This window comes from Aythya ferina (assembly GCF_964211825.1).
Source record: "Aythya ferina genome assembly, chromosome: 1".
Classification (NCBI taxonomy): Eukaryota; Metazoa; Chordata; class Aves; order Anseriformes; family Anatidae; genus Aythya; species Aythya ferina.
Genome location: NC_140296.1, coordinates 123,045,118 through 123,068,140, shown reverse-complemented (window position 1 = coordinate 123,068,140; position 23,023 = coordinate 123,045,118). Strand labels below are relative to the sequence as shown.

Genomic DNA, 23,023 nt, shown 5'->3' with positions numbered 1-23,023 from the left:
AGACTGAGCCATGCTTTTATTTGCATGCTCTTATTAATGGCAAAGAAATAGTTAATTTGTTTGTTTTCAGTTTCTCCAAATATGCAGTCAGTTTCTAGCTGTTGTTGCTTAAAGAAGCTTAAGATTTAGGTTCAAAATGACAAAAATTTGAATTATCTTGTAATGAACACATAGCTTTTCATTGTGTTTGCTAAGAGTAGAGTATGACTTGTTTCTTTTTCATAAAGCTTAAAAACAAAGCTTTGGACTTTAGACTCATGAAGGAAATAGATTGGGTTCATTTTCTCCGAATGCTGTTTTGCAGAAGAGTAGCTTGACTTGTTACTAACTTTAATTTTCTTTTAACCACTTCCAGACGGACAAAGACAACCGGCCATGGTTTTGGAGGGGTACAGATAGTAGGCATGAGTGCTACCCTCCCAAACTTGGGAGTGCTAGCCTCGTGGTTAGATGCAGAGTTGTACTGTACGGATTTTCGCCCTGTGCCCCTCATGGAGTGGGTGAAAATTGGCAACAACATTTATGACTCTTCCATGAACCTGGTGCGAGAATTCCAGCCCAAACTTCAACTGAAGGTAACAAAACTCTGAGCAGTGTCTTTGGGACCTTTTCTACAGCTAAAGATGAAAAGACAGCTTCTAGTATGTTTTTAATTTTTTTTGAACAAACACAGTCATGAAGTCCTTTAGGTTTCTTGAATCTGACTTGAAGAACCAAATGGATAGAAATGAAAAAATGTGCATTTCCTGCTTGTAGATTCCTCTTCTGTGGAGTCTCTGAGGTGTGAATTTTCTTCCCAGTCCTCCAAACTGCTCTGTGTCTAATAAACTAGTTGCTCTGTGTCTAGATAAACTAGTCTAATAGTTGGACAATATGTGCTAAATGGCAGCAATATTTTGAAAGTACCCAGCCCTCATGTGCACAAACATTAGTAGCATGGTGGCACAGCAAAAAAAAAGGATCCTGGAAAAAAAAAAAAAAGAAAAAAGAAAGAAATGTTTGTGACAAGAATATCTAGAAGCTTACATTTATGTAGCCATATTGATAAGGTGATGTTGTATTTCCTTCTCCAGATATGTTTTGAGGTAGTTGCTTTGGATAGGTACTAAATTGAGAGAAAGAACTAAACTAGGCTTATGACTCAACACTTTAAGGGATTTAACTTCTTTTATAAGACCAGGCAATCCTCTTGAGCTTGAAATCTATCACTGCACCTTCACACTGCTCTTTCTTGGCCCACTTTGGGGCACAGAACAGAACTTGATGAGCTCACCACTTCTGTTGAATTTGGGTGAATCCTTACGCAACTTTCGTATCCTTAAATACATATGTACAGTTCTTGCCTTTGGTCTCCTGTTTTCATTTGTATTTCACTGCTTTTTATTACTTACCTTACTCTTACCTTTTTTCTCTTCCTTCCTTTGGCCTTGCTGGAAGAGAATCTGGCTGGCTTAGCCAAGCAAGATTGTTGCAGGAACTCTCTTAGGGTCTTGTAACCAAAAAGACAGGCTGTAAATGGTAGGGTTTTGCATGCACGTCCATATATTTACTCTCAATCTTTAGTCAGCAGTGCTTTCTGGGTGCCTCTTACTGGGGATGCTCAGACTACTGCACCTCATGCTTTTAGTTTAGCCAGCCAAGTCTTCCTTTGTAGTTACTGTAGAGCAATGTTTTACCTCAGAGCTTTTCTGAAGTTTAAAGCAGTAGTTTTTGGTCTTGTCTGCAGGAGCTTGTTTCTTTCCATTGGCTGTAGGAGTCCTCGGGGGAGTAAGCAAGGTGCCTTTACATTGTGTGGTATGAAAACCAGATTCTCCTCACAGATGACAGCATACAGTGCATCCCTCTGTAATGTGCACCTTGTTCTTTCTCACTGCTGTCAGCCATGACGTGGTAGTTGCAGTGTGGATTTCTGTGCACTGTGTAGCCTTCAATCAGAAACAGATTAAAAAAGCGAGACATAAAACCTTAGATTTATTTGTGGTTAGGTCTAAGGTGGTCCCCAACTATAGGTTGTACTAGCGCCTAGACTTCTGAAAGCAAGACAGAAACCAAGATGACAGTGCTCCATCTTCTTTACTTGTTCCTCTCTCCAATTTTGAACAGAAAATTCCTACTCTGACACTGAACAGTGGCAGCATTTATGGACCCTGTGCAGTGTGAGATTGCATTGAAAATATTTTGTCTCACTTCAGGGAGATGAAGACCATATTGTGAGCCTGTGTTATGAGACTGTTTGTGATGGCCATTCAGTTCTGCTCTTCTGTCCATCCAAGAATTGGTGTGAGAAGCTGGCAGACATCATTGCCAGGGAATTCTACAGTTTGCAACAAGCTGAGAGTAAGAGAAAAGTAGTTAATAGAAGATTGTGGTACGTGCAGTGCATTTAATGCAAATTAGTTTTAGTAGAAACTATAAAGATGTTTTCTCTCTCAAGGTTGTGCAAGAAACTCATCCCTTTCCCCAGTTGTTGTGGACAGAGAAGGAATAGATGAGGTCCTGGATCAGCTAAAGCGCTCTCTTTCAGGTCTGGATTCTGTGCTCCAACGTACTTTGCCATGGGGAGTGGCATTTCATCATGCAGGTATTCCTCAATATCTTGGTCTTGAATTCCGTAATTGTCAAGTCATTTGGGTTCTTAGTGCTGTAGTTATCAGCAATTTACCAGTTTCTTTTTGAAGCATTACGTAGCTTATTACATAAATGAGATACTTCAGTTATTTCTCAGTTAGAGGTAAACTTGAAATTCTTTTACTGTGGACAAAGATTTAATTCACTAATTGTTATGATGAATCTTCTCTCTGTTGTGTTAGATAACAACAACTTTTTAGATACATCTTAAAAATTTATCTGGAATACCTGAAAAATTAACTGATTTGCTGCTCAGGCATTTTAAAGTCCTCCCTAAGTCCGCTATGGTATTTCAGAAAAATTTTCTTGAACTTAATGCTGAAACAGATGAGTAAATAGAAGAAATCTAACAATGAAAATGAAAATAAAAGGAGAATGCACTGCTAGTGCTTCTGGCTAGATCTTTTTTTATTTAGGTAGTTAATTGTGCACGTAACCTGTTGATTCACTGAGAGAAAGGACCAACTGTGGAAGATACAACAGTATCTATGGCATTGAATATGTAGGGGGCATAACTCCAGATGCTTACAGAGTGTGTGTATTTTTTTTTCCTCTCAAGAGTAGACTTGGACTGCAGTCCCCAAGGAGTGTAGAAAGATGCATATTAGTCCTGTAACACAGAATGGAAATAATGATGAAGGATTCCAGGGTCAGGACAGCGAATGACTAAATCCCAGTTCCTTACTGAGTGTTACATCAAGCTTTCTTCTTTTCATTGTACTTATTTATTTACTTGCAGTGCATGTAAATATGTAGTAGGTAGTTCATCTTGCTCCAATGTGTACAAATACCTTAGAAAACCTAATTTATATCCATTACTATCAATTAAATCATGAAAACTTCATAGAAATTTTGATTCAATTATGCATTGAAAGAAGTTAACTGAGGTAGTGTTGCAAGTCTAGTTCCTAACTCGGAATGGTAAATGTTCATTGAATTTGTTTGTTCTTCTTCTTGCCTGACAGTAATATTATTAGCTCTTAAATGCAATTTCACTATTACTGGGTTTGCTAAAAGTTATCTTTCTTCAGGTCTTACTTTTGATGAACGGGACATAATTGAAGGAGCCTTTCGCCAGGGCTTGATTAGAGTTCTAGCAGCAACATCCACTCTCTCTTCTGGAGTGAATTTGCCAGCACGCCGAGTAATTATACGAACTCCCATGTTTGGTGGCAAACTGCTGGACATCCTCACTTACAAGCAGATGGCTGGCAGGGCTGGCAGGAAAGGAGTAGACACAGAGGGTAAGCAGAGGCTTTATTAACATTCCCTAAGAACGGTGTTAACCTGATTAAATCCAGGGCAATGCTTTGCAATTAGTGACTAATCATGATGAATTCCTTTGGTATTCAGTATGATTAAGTTAATCAAGATGAATTTGTTTGGTATTAATGGAGTAAAAATTGCAATTCCCAGAGGATTCTTTTCACTGTATGAGACTGACTTTGGTATTTGCATGTCAGTTACTTCAGGAATGGGTTATTTTCTTTTTTGAATTCTTGTTATCTTCTAAGGCTCTGTTGAGTTGACTTAATTCTGTGATACATGGTCAGTTCACGAAAGCATTTACAATTTCAGTGAGAAAATTTACAGTAAATTCCCAATGGACAGGCCTAACATTTAAGAAATGCATTGAAAGTCTACAACCATAATTTGACAAATTCCTTTTGTTGTCTGAAGTTCTAATTTGGGTTTATTAAACTTCCACTAAACTTAACAGTGATTTTTATGGATCTTGAGTGCTACAAAGAGACAAGGAAATGTAGAGAGTTGATCATAGATAACACGGTGTCTTCATGCATACAGTGGCACTAATTGATGTTCAACAGAGTGATCCTGCCTGTTATTTTAATTTGTGATGGAAATTTATCTTTCTCGATGCCATTTGGAAAAATTGTGTTCTACAAATGTAAACACAATGGAGAATACGAAGTTCAGTAGATGCAGGAAGTGAGATTTGTCCTGCTGATGGTTTGATTGGTGCTTGCTGGAACCCTATGTAAGCAGACTGTTCTTATATTTAACTTTCTATTTTTGCTGGAGTAGCATAGCAACCCAGCGTTTTGTGACCTATATCTCTATGAGCTATCCCCATACGTTAAAGAAAAGGACAGCTGCATGCTGTACTTTGAAATTTTCCAGACTTTGTCATTTGAGCATAAAATAATTCCTTGAAGTTTCTTCTTTTTTCCCCTTCAAGTCACAATAATTAGTACCCTTTTTGACAGTTCTGATGTGACTGTCTGTTTTGCACAGTAAGCAGTTGATTTTATGCTGATGAGCTTCATGAATGTACCATTTTTTCCCACTCTGTGTAGTGTTTTGGATGAGAACATAAAGCTACATTACCAGCTGCTACTCTTCCACAGAATAGGGAGGCTGGAGGACAGCAACTTCAGCTGGAAAAAATGCCATATGTAGATATGAAATTCAGCTGACAGACAGAAGTTAATCAGAAGTTAATTGATGCTGGGTTGAAGCTTTTTTTTTTTTTTTTTTTTTTTGTTGATTTGGTTTTCCAAGCGTTGCAGTGTTGGATTGTTTCAGGTTTTGATTTTTTTTTTTTTTCTGATTGGATGGTAATTTAAAAACATTATTTTAGAAAATGAAATTGGATTCTTTTTGCATTCATCAAAACTACCCGGTTCCCAAGGTGAAACAGGTAAAGCTGTTCAATATTGGTGAACAAAAGCTAGAAGTTAGGCTACAGATTCAGTTCTTTTCCATTCATAGGTAGAGAGATACATACGTGTGTTGAATGAGTTAGCTACAGAAATGCAAAATTATATGGTAAAGATAGATAAAACATAGTAGGGTCTTTTTGGTTTAATGGAGTTTTTTGTCTAGGTAGCCAGAGTCTTCTGGTGTTTGTTTAATCTGATCCTAATCTAGACTTCTCTCATCTGCAGTGTTCAATAAGGAATATTAGAGCAGTTTAGTTTCTTTTTATTGTGTTCTCTCTCTCTCTCAGCTGTTTGCTAAGTTGCAGTTATTGGCTTTAAGTTCTCAGTGGCATCTTGGGGAAGGGTTCTACCCAAATCTTAAATGGCTGTCAGATAATGTAGGGCCGAGTGGACACCCATCTTCTTTTATGTTTATCATGCTGAGGAGTCAAAGTTGTGATAGGGAGCTGTAGGTCACATCAGAAAGAAATGAGTTAAGGTTCATCATTGCCATCATTTCACAAAACAATGCTAATGGGTGGTTTGTTATATCTTCTATACTCTGGCAAAAGCACAGGGTCAACAGATGTCAAAAGTTTTACACGGCAGGATAAACAAATCCCAAAGAGACATCCTCTGAGCATCCTTTGATGGAGACTGTATTATCCTAATTTAACATTCCTAGGATGTTACTAAGATAACGACAGCCAAAATGACTTTGGTGTCCAGGCTACGTGCACTTCAATCTTAAGCAGTTGTCATAAACCAAAATTTCCTGTCCAGGTAATCCAAATCTAATGCTCTCTTTGTTAGTCAAAGAAAAGCTCATCTTGCCTGAAATTTATTTATTCTATACCAATTGGCAAAGCTTCTCACTAGCTATGTTTCTCAGGGACCTAGTTTCTCTTTAATAGTTTTGTTGAAAAAAGACTTCCTTTTTGACCACTGCATTTTCCTCCTGTGGTTTGTACTATTATCTCATAAATACATGAACTCATTATTTTTATTTTTGTTTTTGTTTCACAGCCCACCTTTTTTGTCTCCCACATTATTTCAGGATTAACTTTAAAATTCTATATTAGACATTGTTAGGTAAGGTATATTCAGATGTACTTTCAGAGGAAACCATTCAGGATACCTAAGATTTCACATGTGTATGTACCTATATGCATATATATGCAAGCATGTATGCATTTATGAAAGTTCAAAGAATGTGTTGTTTCTTAGATTAATAACTTCAATGAATTTTCGAATTACTTTGGTATCTATGTTATTTCATTTTGGGAATGGAAGCTGGTTGTCTTAACACAAACTGCCAAAGTGCTGTGCAGCTTCTATGTTTTCTTCCAAATTTTGAGAATCTTTTCAGTTTAATAATATAATGCAAAATAAAATAGATGCCACTGTGCATCATTGTTCCAGTCAGTTACAGAACAAGAAGTGAGAGTAGTTCAACAGCAAAGCAGGTGCTTAGAGAATCTGTGGAGTCCCTATCCCTGGAGATGGCAAAAGTTGGTTTGGGAAGACCCTGACCTGCCTAATGTAACTTTGTACTGCTCTGAGCTTTTAATTCTTAAGTATTATGCATCAGTGAGTCCTTAAATAGCAATGGCTATATTCTGTTCAAGATTGCAATAGTTTTTATCTTTTTTTTTTCCAGCTTTTTCAATAGTAACTTAAGTGTTCCATTCCAATAATATGTCCTCAATGAACTGTAAGTAGCTATTACAGTGCTTAGATGCGATATGGAGGTCATTAATGTGTTTTTTTCTTTCATTTTTCCCCGTATAGGTGAGAGCATTTTAGTTTGCAAGCCCTCAGAAAGATCAAAAGGAACTGCTCTACTTCAGGGATCTCTCAAGCCTGTTTGCAGTTGTTTGCTTAGAAGAGAAGGGGAAGGTGTTACTTCAAGCATGAAGCGAGCAATACTTGAGGTACTGGACGCGGAGAGGATGTAGAACAGTGCTTGCAGTGTTAGGATGATTTCTTTTGTGACACCATCAAATCTTTTATGTGGCTTTTTTTTCCCCTCTCTTGTCAACGCAAGCAGCTTCAGAAAAAGTTATTTGGGTCTGCCAGCTTGCTGCAATATTAGCATTTTTTTTTGCATACAGCAGTCTCTGCTTGCCAGAGAGGTTTTGACATAAACATACTCCAATGAGTTATTAAGGCTTGCTTTTTCATTTATATATGCTCAAACCACAGGCAGAAGTGTGTAATTCTTAACCTTCACACGTGATCTGACAGTCTTTACTGGGAGGTGCTTGTACATTACTGTTTCCTGAAGCTTTGTAGAATGAATTAGGCCATAATGACATTTGTAGAACCTTAAAGAGTTCCTTATTTCACCCCACAAGTTATCTACCTCTTTTGCAGAAAATTGATTGAAATTTTGTAAATAAGTTTTTGCTAAACAAAGAGACATTGTACTACATTTGCTCCCTTTACCCTTGCACAGAAGTAAAAAGGAACAAAAGGGTTTGTGTAGGTGAGCTCATCTCCTTTTCCAAAGCTGCTTTTGGGCTTGAGCTGAACTTAGGCATTTTAAGAGTTCTTTTTGCTATTCTATTCCTATTTTTTTTTTTTTTTTTTTTTTTTTGTGAAACTGCTGTGGTACTTAGAACTTGGTTGTGATTCCATAGGTTTAGAATTCTTACCAGACCAGTGGAATTTCCAAATGCACTTTTTTACATAAGAACTATCTAAAGATGGCTTCTCTTCTGGTTGGGGGTGCTTTATTACATGAAAGAAATCTACTGAAACCTTGAAATAGAGTTTCTAGTTAAACACCTTGCTGTCTCAGGGAAGACACACACACACGTAAGTAACTCACAGGGAAAAAGCAGTTATGTGGAAAAAAAGATCCAAAGGAAAAATCACTCTAAATCAGGAAAACAATCATAGGATGTAGCACTCAGATTTATTAAGAGACAACTTCACTATACTGAAAGATCTGGGGAGAACTCCTCATTTTCAGTTACCTTTTTTCTTCAGAAAGTTGCAGTTTGTGTTCTAAGATTTTAAAGGAAGGGTTGGCTAAGCAGAATGCCTACATCTAGTCTTAGTTCTAAATTGCTACTATGTTTATGTTCACTTTCAAAATGCTAGGATTTTTGAAAACTCAGTCTGAGTTTTTAAGAGCTTTAATTTTTTGCCATAGCTTAGCCCTTCAACTTCTTTATAAGGTGTCTAACTTTTTGCCAAGGGAAGTCCTTAAAGGTTGGCAGTTGTTTTGCCTCATGTTCCTCTCTCACACTGGTTCTTTAAAACTTGGGTAGGTAATGCACCAATCTCTGTTTCTCAGATCTGATGTTCCATCTTGCTGTTTCTCTGGCAAGATGAACAAGTCACTTTCTTCAACAGATCATAGTGGGAGGAGTGGCCAACACTCCAAGTGATGTGCAGACCTATGCTTCTTGCACTCTTCTTGCATCCAGCTTGAGCAGCAGCAAGTGGAGAAACGAGAAACAGCAAGACAAAGCACAGACTGGACCTATTGAGGCTTGTGTAGCATGGCTGCTGGAGAACGAATTCATTCAGGTTCTGGACTCTGGCGATGATGAGAAAGGTAATCACAGAATTGTCTAGGTAATGTTGCTGTTCCCTGTTCTGTTTCTTACCAGTGCCTGCAGTTAGCGGTTTGAATCAGTAAATCTTCTGCAGCTGGGTAGATATTGAATGTAAATTTATAATGTGAACTTCTGTGCATTTCTTTTATTAAAAATCATGTGTCAGGAAGTTATAGCTTTCAAGAGGGTAACTTTATACCTTCTTAATCATTTTTGTATGCAAGTGTTCTTGGAAGGCCTCTGCATGTCACCTCTAAGACTGATGCATCCTTATCTACAAATTCCCAAGCTATCTTTAAAGAAGGTGAAATTTTACTTCAGGATGTATGCACACTATAATTTTTGTCTTTATGGAGAAGAACTGGCACATTCTGAGAGAGTACAAGGCTCTTCTAGAACTTGTTATATTAGGCTGCACTTTGTCCTCTTTTGGGCTATTTTCTTAAGATGACTAATGATGCGACTCTTATAGTAATAGAAAGAACTCCTGTTACAGAATCATTGTATATCTTTTTTAATGAAAATTATATATTTGACACTCTCATGGAAGGCATGTTCAACAACTCCTTGGTGGGATTGTAGATGAGTTTCCATTTTTGGGGGGTTAAAATAGCTATCGTAATTGCTAGTCTGAGTAGTTAGAGGGATCCAGACTTGTGATCTGGCCTCTGAAAAAGGCTAGCTTAGACTCTATGCAAGATCTTTATTTTATTGTTTCCATTTTCCTGTCTTCAGACTGGAGAGATACTCCATTTCTTTTTGAAAAAGCAGTTGGGAAAAGTCAGTAGAATCTATAAAATGCATTGCAACCTGAAAGTGAGATATAAACTTGCACTTAAATTTCTCTGTATGTGTTATTTATTTATTTATTTATTTATTTTTTAACAGCAAAGGTTTATCATCCCACACATCTTGGCTCAGCTACTCTTTCCTCTTCTCTTTCACCAACTGAAGCCATGGAAATTTTTGCTGACCTGCAGCGAGCTATGAAAAGCTTTGTTCTGGAGAACGATCTGCATATTGTCTATTTGGTAGGTTCCTCGTTCTGCGTTTCTTATCTTGCGCTGCAGAAAATGAATAAAGGATTGAAAATACAGTGCAGTATTCTTGAGACCTCCATGGACGTAATTTTTCATGGCTTGCGTAGGTAATCCTAAATGAAGAAAAGTTTTGAAATTGAATGTTCTTCAAAACTAATCTGTTCCCATAGGGTCTATTGTGTAGGCAGATGCTCCATGTTCATCTAAGCCCATTTTTGTCACTCCTCACTTCAGAAGATTTCAGAAATTTGTGAGTTATGGTTCTAGAATAACGGTAATTTATCTGAGACTTTTGAAGTGCACTAAAGTAATTGCTTTTGATTTGTGTTTGGAATCAATAGGATGCATCTCAGATTACCTCTGTAGGCTCAAACAACTTTTGCTGTTTCAGCATCTGTTTTGCCTACAAAAAGCCTGAGAGAACCACACTGTTTTTTTTGTTGTTGTTCTTATAGATGGGCCTTTTATGGGTTCATTCATCTCTGATTTAGTTTACTTGCCTGGTGGTCCTGCCAGGGCTAACGGAAGGATTGTGCTAAATCTTTTGAAGGGAAAGTGTCCAGAAGTTTGTTAAGAGTAATGTGTACATGCGCTTGAAAACTAAGCAATACTATTTAAGACTTCTGGAGAGGGAGCCACAGATCTGTCAAGATTAGTGAGGAAACAAGATGAAGTAGCAGTGAATATCCAAGGATTTACAGCTGCACGGCCTATCATTCAAACATAATCCCAAACTTGACAGTTATCTTTACTCTCCTGAAGTATAAAGCAAATTTTCTTAACCAGGCTGATAAATCAATGGCAAAATTTGAGCATCTTGCCTGGTGGAAAAAAAGAAAAAAGCTTGGCATTGCAGAAGTTGTTGGGAGATGCAGGAGACCGAGGATGCTTGTTTCTGCTTGCTGTGTTCATTAGCTTAGTTATTGACTGAAACTTTTTTTTTTAAATCAACTAGTTTTCCATGTGTACTTTTATCTGTGTTCTAGAGGACCACATAATATTTTGTTCTGTTCCTATGAGGCAAAGTGGACTATTTTGTGTCATGCACCAGTGAGTTTTTTTCCCATTTCTGTCTCTAAAACAGAAAAGTAACAGAAAAATAACACTCTCTTGTGTTATTTTAAATCAAATTCACGCAAGTTCTTGACATTCTCTTCCGTTAACATAGCCTAAACATTTTCTTGCAAAGTCTGTTAATTTTTAAGGCCAAAGAAGGTGTTTTTTGTTTGTTTGTTTTTGCTTTTTAAAGAATTGTTCTCTGTGTGTTTCTTATGAATTATCTGCTATAATGCTTTATAATTATTAGACTTGAAACTTTTACTTGTACAAATATGAATTCTAAGACCCTGTGTTTTAGGAAAGTTGATTAAAAGGAAGAAATATTTCTTAGACTAGGAAAAAGGGTTTTCTTTCAAGAAAAAAAAAACAAACCAAACCAACCAACCAACCAACCAAACAAAAAAAAACAAAGCAACAACAAGCAAAACACAATCCCTATCGTAATAACTCTTGTTTTTCTCAGCAGATGAACAGGAATGGACAATTTACAACTGCGTAGGTGTCTGGTATTCTGTGTTCCATTAAATGTTCCCCAACAACTGTTAGTTATTTCAAAATAATTAATCTTGCAGTATGTCGATACAGATATGAAGACATTTTGTCTCCTCATACTGAAACTAACTGTGCTGACTGAATGACAACAGAAATGTTTTTTTTGTCTAAAAGTGTGTGAATACTTTGAATGGCTTTTTTGTTAGTGTAAAAAAAATGTTGAGACTTAACTGTACCAAAGGTAAATTAAAACTTTGATAAGCTCTGGCAAAACTTATTTCCCCTCTTGCTTTATCAAATGTCGTGGTAGTGGTTAGTGTGCTTGCTAGTGGCTCCAAGAGGCTGATAGGTAATCTGTCAATTTTGGTAAAAAGAGAATGAAGTTTTATTCTGTTAAAGGAGGGTAAAAATACAGCCTAAAGTATCTTACAGGGCTTGGATTTGGGGAACAATCTGACAAAGTTTCTGAATTGTTTCATCATTATGAGTCACATCACATCTCATCAGTACAAATATTAAAAAAAATGGGTTAGAAGAGCTTTTACTTTCTTCAGGGTACATGGTTATGATTCAGTGCCTCTGAGTTGTGTGTGGGATGCTCTAACCACATTCTCTAGACTGCATTTGTTTAGCCAGAGCTCTGCTGTTTGTTTCTTTGAAATAGCTTTTTACATTATCTTATTTTCTTTAGGTTACCCCGGTGTATGAGGAGTGGACCACAATTGATTGGTACCAGTTTTTCTGCTTATGGGAGAAGCTGCCTGCCTCAATGAAACGTGTGGCTGAGCTGGTGGGGATCGAAGAAGGCTTTCTGGCCCGCTCTGTAAAAGGCAAAATCATAGCTAAGACAGAGAAACAGCACAGACAAATGGCAATCCACAAAAGGTAGCCACAAATGGACGTGAATGAGCAAAGACCAAAGCCTTTAGCACAAGGGGTAGATAGGCTTTTTTCAGGAACTGGTTTTCTTGATGTGTGAGCTCATAGATACACTTAGAGAGAACCTGTGCCCAGTCCACTCCAGAGTGAGAGCACTGTTATCACAAGATGCTTGTGCTGATGTTATTTGGAAGCCATCTTCTGTGTTTCTTTTCTGTGCTATGCTATAGCACCATTCTGTTCTGTGCTATCACAGAGAATTTTGCCTGTACTCTGACATGCCCTGGATGATGATTATATTTCCATGTATGTTTGTTTTGTTTTGTTTTTTTTTTTCTCTAGGTTTTTCACTAGTCTTGCCCTTCTGGATTTAATCAGTGAGGTTCCCTTAAAAGATATGACCAAGAAATATGGTTGCAGCCGTGGCCAGCTTCAGTCCTTGCAGCAGTCTGCTGCCACCTATGCAGGTAAGTTATGTGGGCAAAGAATCCACAAGAGTCTTAGGTTAGTCTGTTTTCTTTCCTTCCAGACAAGGGGATAAGATAGCCACAGTGTGTAACAACAATCGGTCTTGTAAAACCACTTCCAACTTCATGGCTTAATCTGTGGTTGCCCCTGCTTTGAGATGGAACCACAGAGCATGCTGCGGGAATGGGGCCAGCTGGGTGGAATCAAGCAGTGCTGTAGCATGCTGATGTCTGTGGAAACCATCTGTGTACTGTGCAGCAATGTAGTTTGTTCAGTATTAAGTCCAGAAATTAAGTACAAGTCCGTTCTGAATCTTTGCCGTGTTAGGAAAGAGTATCTTTCAATATGGGTAAAGTCCAGGGTCTCCTAGACAGCGTGCCTTTTTCCTGCTTGCAAAGTAATTGGTCAGAGAGTATAATTTTACAGTTTTCAAAAGGGTGAATCATTTCCAGGTCGTTTATCACCAGATAGTGAGAGGTCAGAGAGCTGTCACCTTTATCATAGCTTCCTTATAAGGGCTGTGTAGGAGTATAGGTAGCAGCCCACTGTGTGATCGAGATACTTTTTTTTTTTTTCTGTTGCCTAAGTCAAGTCTTGCATTACTCCGTAAATGGATCTTCAATTTTTAAGACAGTTTTAGCTCAACTTGCGAAACCATATGTGTGGGTTGCAGCATGAGTCAAAGCCCCAGAATGAAAAGGTCACGCCAACTGATGCGGAGTAGTTTAAATTAATTCTGGTAGTATAAATAACTTCGTGTTAGAGCAGTTTCACAATTCTCTATTCCCAGTGTTAATCATTTTCAGCAATCAGGTAGATAAGTGCAGGAACAAAAGTAATTTGAAAAGTGAAATTAACTGTTGACATGACATATAGATAAGAGATATGATAAAAACTGTATTCTATAATCACAATAAAAATATGGCAGTGAGGGATGCTGTGTCTCTCAGTTATTTTCATACTCTTATAGATGCAATATATGAGTAAGAAAAGGTCTTTTCCCTGCTCTTTTCCCCTCCCATGTTTTGGGGACTGCAGTTGTAACCTTCTCCATAGGCTTTGCTATCTCCTGTGGTACTCTCAGTAACTGAAGTTCTGCTGGCCAAGTTCTGCTCTTAGGGACGTCAGTGCAGAGTGGCCTCTCTGAGTCCCTCTTACCATTGCTTTTGCTATCTTCTATTCATTGTGTTTGGTTCACAGGAATTCTGCTAGAGGATATGCACGTGCTTCACTTTTGCAAGGTTAGAGTCTTTGGAAAAGCAGTGTTGTTCAGAGTTTCTGCCTCACTTATAAACTATTTAATTCTAGATTACGTTGACTTCTGCAAGAGCAGCTCCTAGTCAGGATTGTAATAAACATGAGTTAGGAAATGGTGGCCTTTACTGTGAGTACTGGGAAGGTGAGAAATGGGAAGGAAAAGTCTGTTCAGCTGGGACAGAGAGGGGAGTGGATCCAGTTTAGTAGTACAGTACTGGAGGTAGAGTTAAGATTTCTGTAACTTCTGTGTTTCAGGAATGGTAACAGTTTTCTGTAATCGACTGGGCTGGCACAACATGGAGCTGCTGCTCTCTCAGTTCCAGAGCCGCCTCACTTTTGGGGTTCAAAGGGAGCTTTGTGACCTGGTACGAGTCTCTCTGCTGAATGCCCAGCGTGCTAGGATGCTGTACAACGCTGGCTTTGTCACAGTGGCTGATCTTGCTAAAGCCAGTCCTGGTGATGTGGCAACTGCTCTGAAGAATTCGGTACCATTCAAAAGGTGAGTAATGAGAAAGTCCAGAAATCAAGAAGTTTGTTTATAAGGTGAAGGATTTCAGGATGAAACCTGTAATTAAATATGGCAACCTTTTGGGACTTGTTGCCAAATGTTACTTAAAAATAACTTGCAGGTCTCTGTGACTGATCACAGTAATTACATGATTACTTTGAAATTAATAGAAGCATGTTGTATTTGCAGCATGACTTTGTGAGACCTAAATTTTCCTCTTGTTCCTGAATTGTTAATGCTTTTTGGAGATTTTTTCTGCCTCTAAAAGGTTAACGCTTTCGTGCTCCACCATATGAACAAATGAGTTCATGGTTTATTACTGTATATCATTTCAGATTCTCTTGCAATTTTCATGTTAGTGCAATGACAAACTTTCCCTATCGTATACCTATTAGACTGTGTCATGGTACCTGTCTGGTTTGTGCTCCTGAGGTTACCTTTCTTTGCATGGAAGTGTGTAGAAGGGGATTGATTCAGTCTTGCATCTTGTCTTAGTAGGGATTTGGGACTTATCTGCGGCACGTATTTGGTTACAGAAACTTGGAATGCTTCTGAGGAATGCAGCGTAGACAAAGCCAGTAATATCTTTCTTTCACTGATATCAATCTGAATGTGGAAAACTGAAACTGTTCTTTCCTATTAAGCATGGTACATTTTGGACAGAGTGCTTCTCTGAAGCTGTGATGCTATCTGAAATAGGAGCAGAGCAGAATAGGGCCAATTGGCCCTTGTATTGTTTGCTGTTTTCTGCATTATTTTTCATATCTGTCTGTTACCTCTTCTGCAGTGGTCGTAAGGCTGTGGATGAAGATGAAGAATCAGCAGAGGAGCGTCGGACTGTGCGCAGCATCTGGATGGCTGGAATGAAGGGTTTAACTGAAAGTGAAGCAGCTTTCCTCATTGTGGAAGAAGCCAGAGGACTTCTCCAGCAGGATTTGGCACTGATGGGAGTGCAGTGGAACCCAGAGTCTTTTCTTGAGTCTGATTCATCCTCTATGATCAGCAGTGCGTCAGAGCTGGAAGACAGACCGTGTAGATCAAATGGAGAGCAGTCTTCTGAGTCTTCTAGGGTGTTAAACAAAAAAGTGTGCAGAGATCAGCATCATAATAGCCTTGGTTCCCAGGTTGGAAACGTATTAAATATTAAAAAGGGGTGCAAAAGGCGACTAAGCGGTAGTACAGCAAACTCCAGATTTGAGAGCCAAGTCCCATGTAAGAAACAAGCTCCAGCAGAGGAAAGAAATGATGACACTGTGCACAGTGCTAGAAAACGTCTCAATATGAGCAAAGGTATTGAAAATGGGGAAGGAATTTCTCAGGTCAAAAATGAGGTAGGTTCCAGGAGAGCAATTCCAGAACTCCCTACTGAGCAAGGAAAGACACCAACACTGAGAAAAATGTCTTCAGCTTCTAGACTGATAAGAAGTATGGACGCACATTTAAACCGGACTAGGAACAAAAATACTGTTTCAAAACTGCAGAGCTCACTACTTGAAGATTCAAGTATGCTTAACATAAATAAAGAAAAGCCTTCTACCTTCCACCCCAGCATTTCTAAAGATAATTTTTTTTCAGACCAAAATAATAAGGAATTTTTAGAAAAAAGGTCCGTAGCTCACAAAGTCTCAAATTCTGTACAGATTAATGGTGGGAGGAAAGATAAAATGGAGGAGCTGTTTACAGAGCCTTCCACCTCAAATGAAGGTGTGCCTAAGGGAAGAGGATGTTTTCAGGCAACTGTTATATTACAGGGTACTCCACGTGTCAACACGGAGATGCACGATGCTGTAGAAAATCCAGTAGTACCTGCTACTGCTAGAATGCAGAGAAACAAATATATTGATGATAGGCAGAATAAAGTCAATAAAATGCAAAAAGATGTGAGCTGTGCTGAGGCAACGACTGCTAAGCAGCACTCTGCTTTAGGCACAGATCACTGTAATGTGTGTGCTAGCTGCTCTGGAAATGAATGTGTCCATAACGGCAGCAGGAAACAGAAGCCTGCACATTTTTGTCCTGGTGGTGATAAATCCTGCCATGTTCAGATCCAGAGTGGTGCCAAAAATGGGAGTGAAAAACCCAATGGAATATTGTTACAAGCTGGAGTACTACAGAAAGGCAACAGTCATCCTAAGGATTTTCTGAAAGACTCTTTAGTAAATTCCAGAGCTGTTTGTGATGCAGATGGTGTTCAAAATGGTTCGTCCTCTGCTCCTTTTTGTGACTGTAGAGACTTTGAAGACAGCTTACAGTTGGATACTCAGACTGAGAGCATAATAAAACAGGCAGCAGCTGGAATCACAGGACAGCAGGGAACAGAGGGTTCAGAGCTGGCAGCAGTACCACAGCAGGAAACCTCCAGGAAACTAAGGACTTTGCAGACTGAAAATGCTACTGGTGGAAGGCTAGCTGCAACAGTAAGGAAACTGGGCTTATCAAGTCTTATCACAACGAGTAATATTATAAAAAGCACAGATCAGCACTGCAGTAACAAAGTTTTGGAGTCTGGAGACTCAAATGTACAGCCCATAGCAAAAGAAACAGAACCTGCACCTTTCCTTAAAGAAATTGATTTCTCGGTGACTGACTCCCAGCTGCACAGTTTCCTACAAGATTACCAGACCCAAAATTCAGTGAAAGAGGAGAGTGCTTCTAAGGGTCCTAATAAAGCAACCTCCCCTCTTGGTAGGGAGCAAGAACAAGTCAAATGCCATCCTGTCACTGAAACGAGCCTGAATATGAGTGACAGCTTGCTGTTTGATGATAGCTTCAGTAATGTCAGTGATCTTTCAGCTATGCAAGCCGTGGAAGCTGACAGAAAGGAACCTGCGGGAAGGCAGGGGGCTTTGCTTCCTGCAGATGGTCTCTTGCAGAACGTAAGGCCTGCTCAGAATAAATCTGATGTCAGTAACAATCAGAAAGAGCATGAGGATCCAGCACAGTGTAATGATGCCTCTCTAGCCTTCTCTGATCTCATTGCTGAAGTGTTGGATCATGAGAACTCCCCATCTTTTCTGGGAGATCCTACTTCTCCATTTCACGGTCAGTCCCGATTAAGAAACCCAGTGATTTGTAACAATGACCCCAATCCAAAGGTTTTAGTAGTGGATCAAGGTGAAAAGCTCCAGAGCAGCCAGCAAACTTTGGAAGAGAAAACCCATCCAGTGGCATGTACTGACCACTCGTTTGAACTGAGCCCAGGACTGCAGGATGTATTAGACAAATGGCCTAGCCCTTCAGGCATTGAACCAGTTTCAGTAAATCTGCAAAGCTCCTGTTTGAAAGGGAAGTTGGTTGCTTCTATTGCTAAGCAAGAGCCAGATGCAGTGTTTGAATTTGATCATCGTCAGGCAGAGCCTTTGCCCAATTGCCAGGATTTAAAAGACCATTACAGAATTAAAGAAAACAAAGCAGAAGACTTGGATGTTCAGAAATCAGACTGTGTAACACTTAAGCTCAAGGGAAGCAACAGAACATCCTGTCCTCCACCAGATAACTGTAATGGCTTTATTCCTCCAACACCCCCCAAAGAACATTTTCCCCAAAGTTCTGGATCTCTCTCCGTGAAATCTACAAGGAAGAGACAAGTTGCCTGCGTGAAGGAAGGGCAACTGATTGAGCCACGGCAGAATAGCAAAAGTGATGCAGAGCAGCAGGTAAAAACACTCCAGTTCAATTTGGAGAGCGTAGACCCAATTGAGACTGATGAGATAAGAGACGATTCCACTATAGACCAAGGCTTTTCGCTGCAGCTGTCTCAGGATGCTTTTCCACTCATTCCCTTAAGTGCTGAAAGTTTCACTATCATTGACGTAGCGAGTGACAAAGTACTTTTCCAGACTTTTCTTGCAGAGTGGAAGGAGAAAAGCAGATTCTCCATCTCAGTGGCATGTGAAAGGACAGAACGTCTGGTGTCGCCCAAATCAACGATTGGTGGCAGATTCAAACAAGGTTGGTTCCGTGTTCTAGCATGTTATTTGTGAGCAACGGGGTAGCATCTTCCACTGAAAGCAGGGATGAAGAAAGAAAGAATTTGCAAAAAAAAAGGAGAAGAAAGAAAGAATTTGCAAAAAAAAGGAGGAAAATTACTGACATTAACTAAATATCGTCAGTCTCAGTAAAGCAAAGGAGCCGAGTGTTAGTAGGGGATGGAGAGCTGGTGTCAAGCATTGCACTCGTAGGTCTTTGGGGACTTTAATGAAGCCTTAGCAGATTGTTTCTATGAGAAAACAGCTGAACATACTTAACGTTTCTTATCTAATTTTAAATGGATCTGTGTTGTGCAGTTGCTTTGACATATGTACCTTTCCATGTCGTAACTTTTAGTATATTTTCAAATAAAAAATATACTGAACAGTGAACTGTATGGATTGCTCAGGGTCTCCACCAAGCAGTATTACTTGTGGGGTTGCCTCCTAAGCAAGGTTAAATATTTTCCAGCTTGTGAGATGTTAAGTTAGTTCAGTATTTCTATATATGAAATTCAGATCAGTCTCTGGATTGTTGCAATATTGCTTCATGTTTTTCCCCACAGAAATACTCATTTGCCGCAGTTTGTTTGCTGCTGCTGCTGTATAAACACACTTTTCTTTTAAAAACACAAGATGAAGCAGTTACATTTTTTGCTCTCATATGGTCATACTAACAAAAAATCTCAGCTATCAAAATATAGTTTTGACAGACAAACGTGTAATGTTTTACAAATTGATAGGAGGGAATACAGTTCTGCCTGAACTTTTGAAGAGATTGCTAGAAAAGGACATTTTGCAGGGATGTTATATTGTTGATTGTTTCTGCTAAGAGATACGAGAAACTGTTGCTGTTGTATTTTTTTTTTCAAAAAGAAATACAGATATTTTCTCCATGCAGATAGAAATGAAGGTATATATTCACTCTCAACAAATTTACACTCAATTGTACATACTATTTTCAGGAGTAAAATCCTCTTGCATTTACAGATGCTGTTTTATAATTGTAACTTAAAAATATTTCCTTAGGAAGTTCTCCCCAGAGGATGCAAGCAAAAGATGATGGATTTCCCGTCCAAGGCTGTGAAGACATCTTGGTAGTTGGACTGGCAGTGTGTTGGGGAGGAAAAGATGCCTACTATATCTCCTTACAGCAGATGCAAGACCAGAATGGTGAGTGAGCAGACAGGCTGTGCTGCATTACATGACGCTGCAGTTCAACAAAGTACTTGTGATAGATTTTTGGAAGTACTATGATTATCCCTAACCCAGCTCAGTGATTTAGCCATATTATGGATCAGCACTTTTAAGTATTCAACAGACTTGAACAAGTTGCTGTGAATATATCAGTGCTGCCATATACGTGTAATAGGGCCAGGTAATTGGCTCAAGTGCTGAACTGTTGCTCATGTGTACTGCTTACATGTTACTCCCATGTTCCCTCTAGCTTACATGCTTTTCTCTTCCAACCTCTTCCAACTTCCATTCTCTAGAACAAATCTCAGGCTAGAATGCTGAATACAGTCTGTGCTAATGGCTAGGTTTTGATTCCTGGCCTTCCTTTTTTAGTAGTATAGACACGACACACTGTTTCTTGGGAGCCCTTTCTGGTGTGATAAAGTATACAAAAGAGGTGTAGATTTATTGTTATTTGTTTGCTGTCCTACTGTTGTTTTAGTTGATCTTATTCAAGGTTTTCTCTAGCTTTTCTTATGCAGTGGGCATAAAGTTGATTTTGCTTTTATTTTCTGCCTTAGAAATCAGCCTGAGTTTGGCACCACCGCCTTTGGACAAAAACCTGTCTGTAACAGAGAGATTGCAGCATCTGCAGCTCTACCTGCAGAAGAAGCAGGAGCGCTCACTTGTCGTCTATAACTTCATTCAGCACTACAAGACCCTGGTGATGGCTTGTGGCATCTCCTTGGAAGGAAGTTTTGAGGACCCAAAGGTTGGCAGGATTAAGTAATTTATCTTGGGTAAAACTACTAGTTTAAACACACAAATGCAAAGACAGGAGTTACCTTCTGGTACTTTTCTTCTGTAATTTACATTTAAATATGCACCTCTGCCAGGGGGTTTAGGGAAATTTTCTTCCAGTGGAAAATCTGGAATGGTATTTAGAGGAGACTTTTTGTACTGTGTGTATTCATGGTGCCTGCAAGAGAAACAGGGCAGATTCAGTGATGTATTAACTCATTATTCTTTCATGCCTGAGTATTTAAGTGGGAAAGATGAGTGTAAATCCCTGGATGGGCATGAACTCTTGGCTTGTTGCTTATAAGAAGCTACCAACTGAAATGGCAGAAATGCTTCTGGGCAGATTATTAAATCTGAGAGCAGAAGACTGAAGGATTTACCTGCAATTTGTATGGACCACTTTGCTACTACTATTTCCTCAAACAAAACAAAATTTACATGTAATTTCAAAAGGTATGGGTACCATCTGTTGTTCAAATGAAACTCTAGGAAGAGGTAAAAGGACCTTCTTGTCTTTGATAGAAAAAGCTCTATGCATGGAAATTTCTGGTTTTGATTTTTACAGCTTACATCACATGTAGGCTGAATACCGTGATGGCAATATTGAGGTCTGCAGGTATGTAGCCAAGCTGTTCACCACAAGGACAAACTTAGCTTTTCGTACTGAAATCTAGTTTTAGGATGAAAACGAAGAGCAATAAAAGTAGCACCTTTCCCCATACTGTTCCGTGGATGAAAAGAAGTCATACTCGTATTTGTTAAATTTAGTGATGCAGTGAATATATACATACACACACATTCACACCTCCACATCCCCCACATCTCCCTACCTATATATGTGTTTTTTACCTTCTGCTCGTGTGGCAGAGACAATGTAGAAACCTGTGCTTCATCCTATTTTGACACAACAAATTGAAATATAGCTATGAGCAAAATTGCTTTGAAGACAGTGGGAGGTAGGAGGCTTACTGAGAATAAAATTTGCCATGCACTATTCTTGCTACTAGTGCTGATATGCAGAAAATAGGAGAGCTCAGCTTGACTAATATTCTAGATCAACAGCAAGTCTTGAGTTTTACAAGGTCAGTTTTCAGAGTAAACATGTTTTGATCCTGATTGTCATATTTAATCACTTTTATGTTAGGATTTAATAAGTTAAAAAATGAAGGACAGCATTTTTAGATGTGTTAGGTTGACAAAGGGTAAGATTTTCAAATGTGCAGAATTAACTTTCAGTTAAAATGAAACTTTTCGTTGATTTATGCCATCTTAAAGGTTTTAGCTGAAATCATGTAACTTTTCCACAGATTCTTACAGTCTGCCAGACAAATCAAGAAAAATGATCTGCAGTAAAACCTTGCATTAACCCCCAGTCAAATATTAATATTGTGTTATGATTAAAATGGAAGAAAGGTCTCATGGAAGTCTCTCTTTTCAAGGTTGCATGTTGGCTGCTTGATTCTGGCTCTAAGGAACGTACACTTCACAGCATGGTGACTACATTTCTACCCAATGAGCTACCTCTACTGGAAGGAGTAGGCACTGGCCAGGGAGTGCAAAGCTTGGGGCTTAGTGCCAGTAGAGATCATTCAGGGCGGTACAGAGCAGCAATAGAATCTGTGCTCATCTTCAACGTCATGAACCAGCTCCATGATGAATTACAGAAGCAAAATCTGACAGGTAAAGAGAGCTCCTCCACTTGAGGGCAAAGACAGATGGTAAGGGTAGCTATACTACCATAAACTGAATGATCAGTGGAAAAGAGAGGAGGCTTGGGAGTTCTTATCTAAGTGTTCTGGAGTAAGATGTTGATCTTTTAAAAGAAAAGAGGAATATTCCTTTGGAAATAATTTGTTTTGTCAAAAAATTAACCAGGGGAAAAATTGTGAGTTCCTTATAGGATTTAAGATGATTTTGTATCCCAAATATCCACCAGTTCCACTCGTTCAGGCAGCTACCTGAGATTAAATAGACCTGAGTCTTATTTAAAATCTTTGAATCAAACAGATCCTTACCTCCCAGGTTAGTACCCTGGTCACTACGAGGGCACTTCTGGGTCTGTCTGTGGTTTCTCATCAGCATTTTGAAAAACCCTTTCTTTTCCTTGTCAGATACATTTTTTAAAATCCTCAGATATTATCTGAAGGAGATTTCTTGCTCTTTGGCCTGCTAATGTAGCATTCTTTCCCTTATATGCATTGTGCCAATGAAACTTCTGTGATTCACTAACAAATGATCTGGTGCTTTTGCACTAACATTTGCTGAGTGTTTGTCCCTATTTGAAAAAAAAACAAACAAAAAAAGCCCATAGCGTGTACATATTGGTGGGCTGTGTGATGTTATTTCTGCTAAATTGCATCCAGAGCATCCAGATTAAGGTCTGTCCAGTCTTACCAATTTCTTTTATTTCAAGTTTACCACATCATTTATGACTGTGACAACTAAACCTTAGACCATTTTTAAATAGGTGGGTGTTGGAATGAAAGTGTATCAAGCTAGAAAGCTTTACGTTAAG

The 23,023-nt window shown here is 38.8% G+C and overlaps 1 protein-coding gene across 4 annotated transcripts in view; it reads left to right on the top strand.

Moving 5' to 3' along the window:
• POLQ (DNA polymerase theta) overlaps positions 1-23,023 on the top strand; it is a gene marked incomplete at its 5' end in the record, with an annotated part of 58,594 nt that overhangs the window by 12,510 nt on the left and 23,061 nt on the right. For 3 of the 4 annotated variants that reach the window (XR_014686258.1, XM_084500802.1, XM_084500800.1), the window contains 14 exons: positions 356-575; positions 2,193-2,337; positions 2,435-2,581; positions 3,660-3,872; positions 7,083-7,225; positions 8,655-8,859; positions 9,749-9,891; positions 12,143-12,336; positions 12,673-12,797; positions 14,311-14,554; positions 15,351-18,514; positions 19,561-19,704; positions 20,289-20,479; positions 21,948-22,188. Coding sequence is in view for 3 of the 4 variants with exons in the window: in XM_084500802.1 (XP_084356928.1) it covers positions 356-575; positions 2,193-2,337; positions 2,435-2,581; positions 3,660-3,872; positions 7,083-7,225; positions 8,655-8,859; positions 9,749-9,891; positions 12,143-12,336; positions 12,673-12,797; positions 14,311-14,554; positions 15,351-18,514; positions 19,561-19,704; positions 20,289-20,479; positions 21,948-22,188 (5,519 nt within the window). The remainder of the gene's footprint in view (positions 1-355; positions 576-2,192; positions 2,338-2,434; positions 2,582-3,659; positions 3,873-7,082; positions 7,226-8,654; positions 8,860-9,748; positions 9,892-12,142; positions 12,337-12,672; positions 12,798-14,310; positions 14,555-15,350; positions 18,515-19,560; positions 19,705-20,288; positions 20,480-21,947; positions 22,189-23,023) is intronic. The other variant, XM_084500801.1, reaches the window with a different exon arrangement.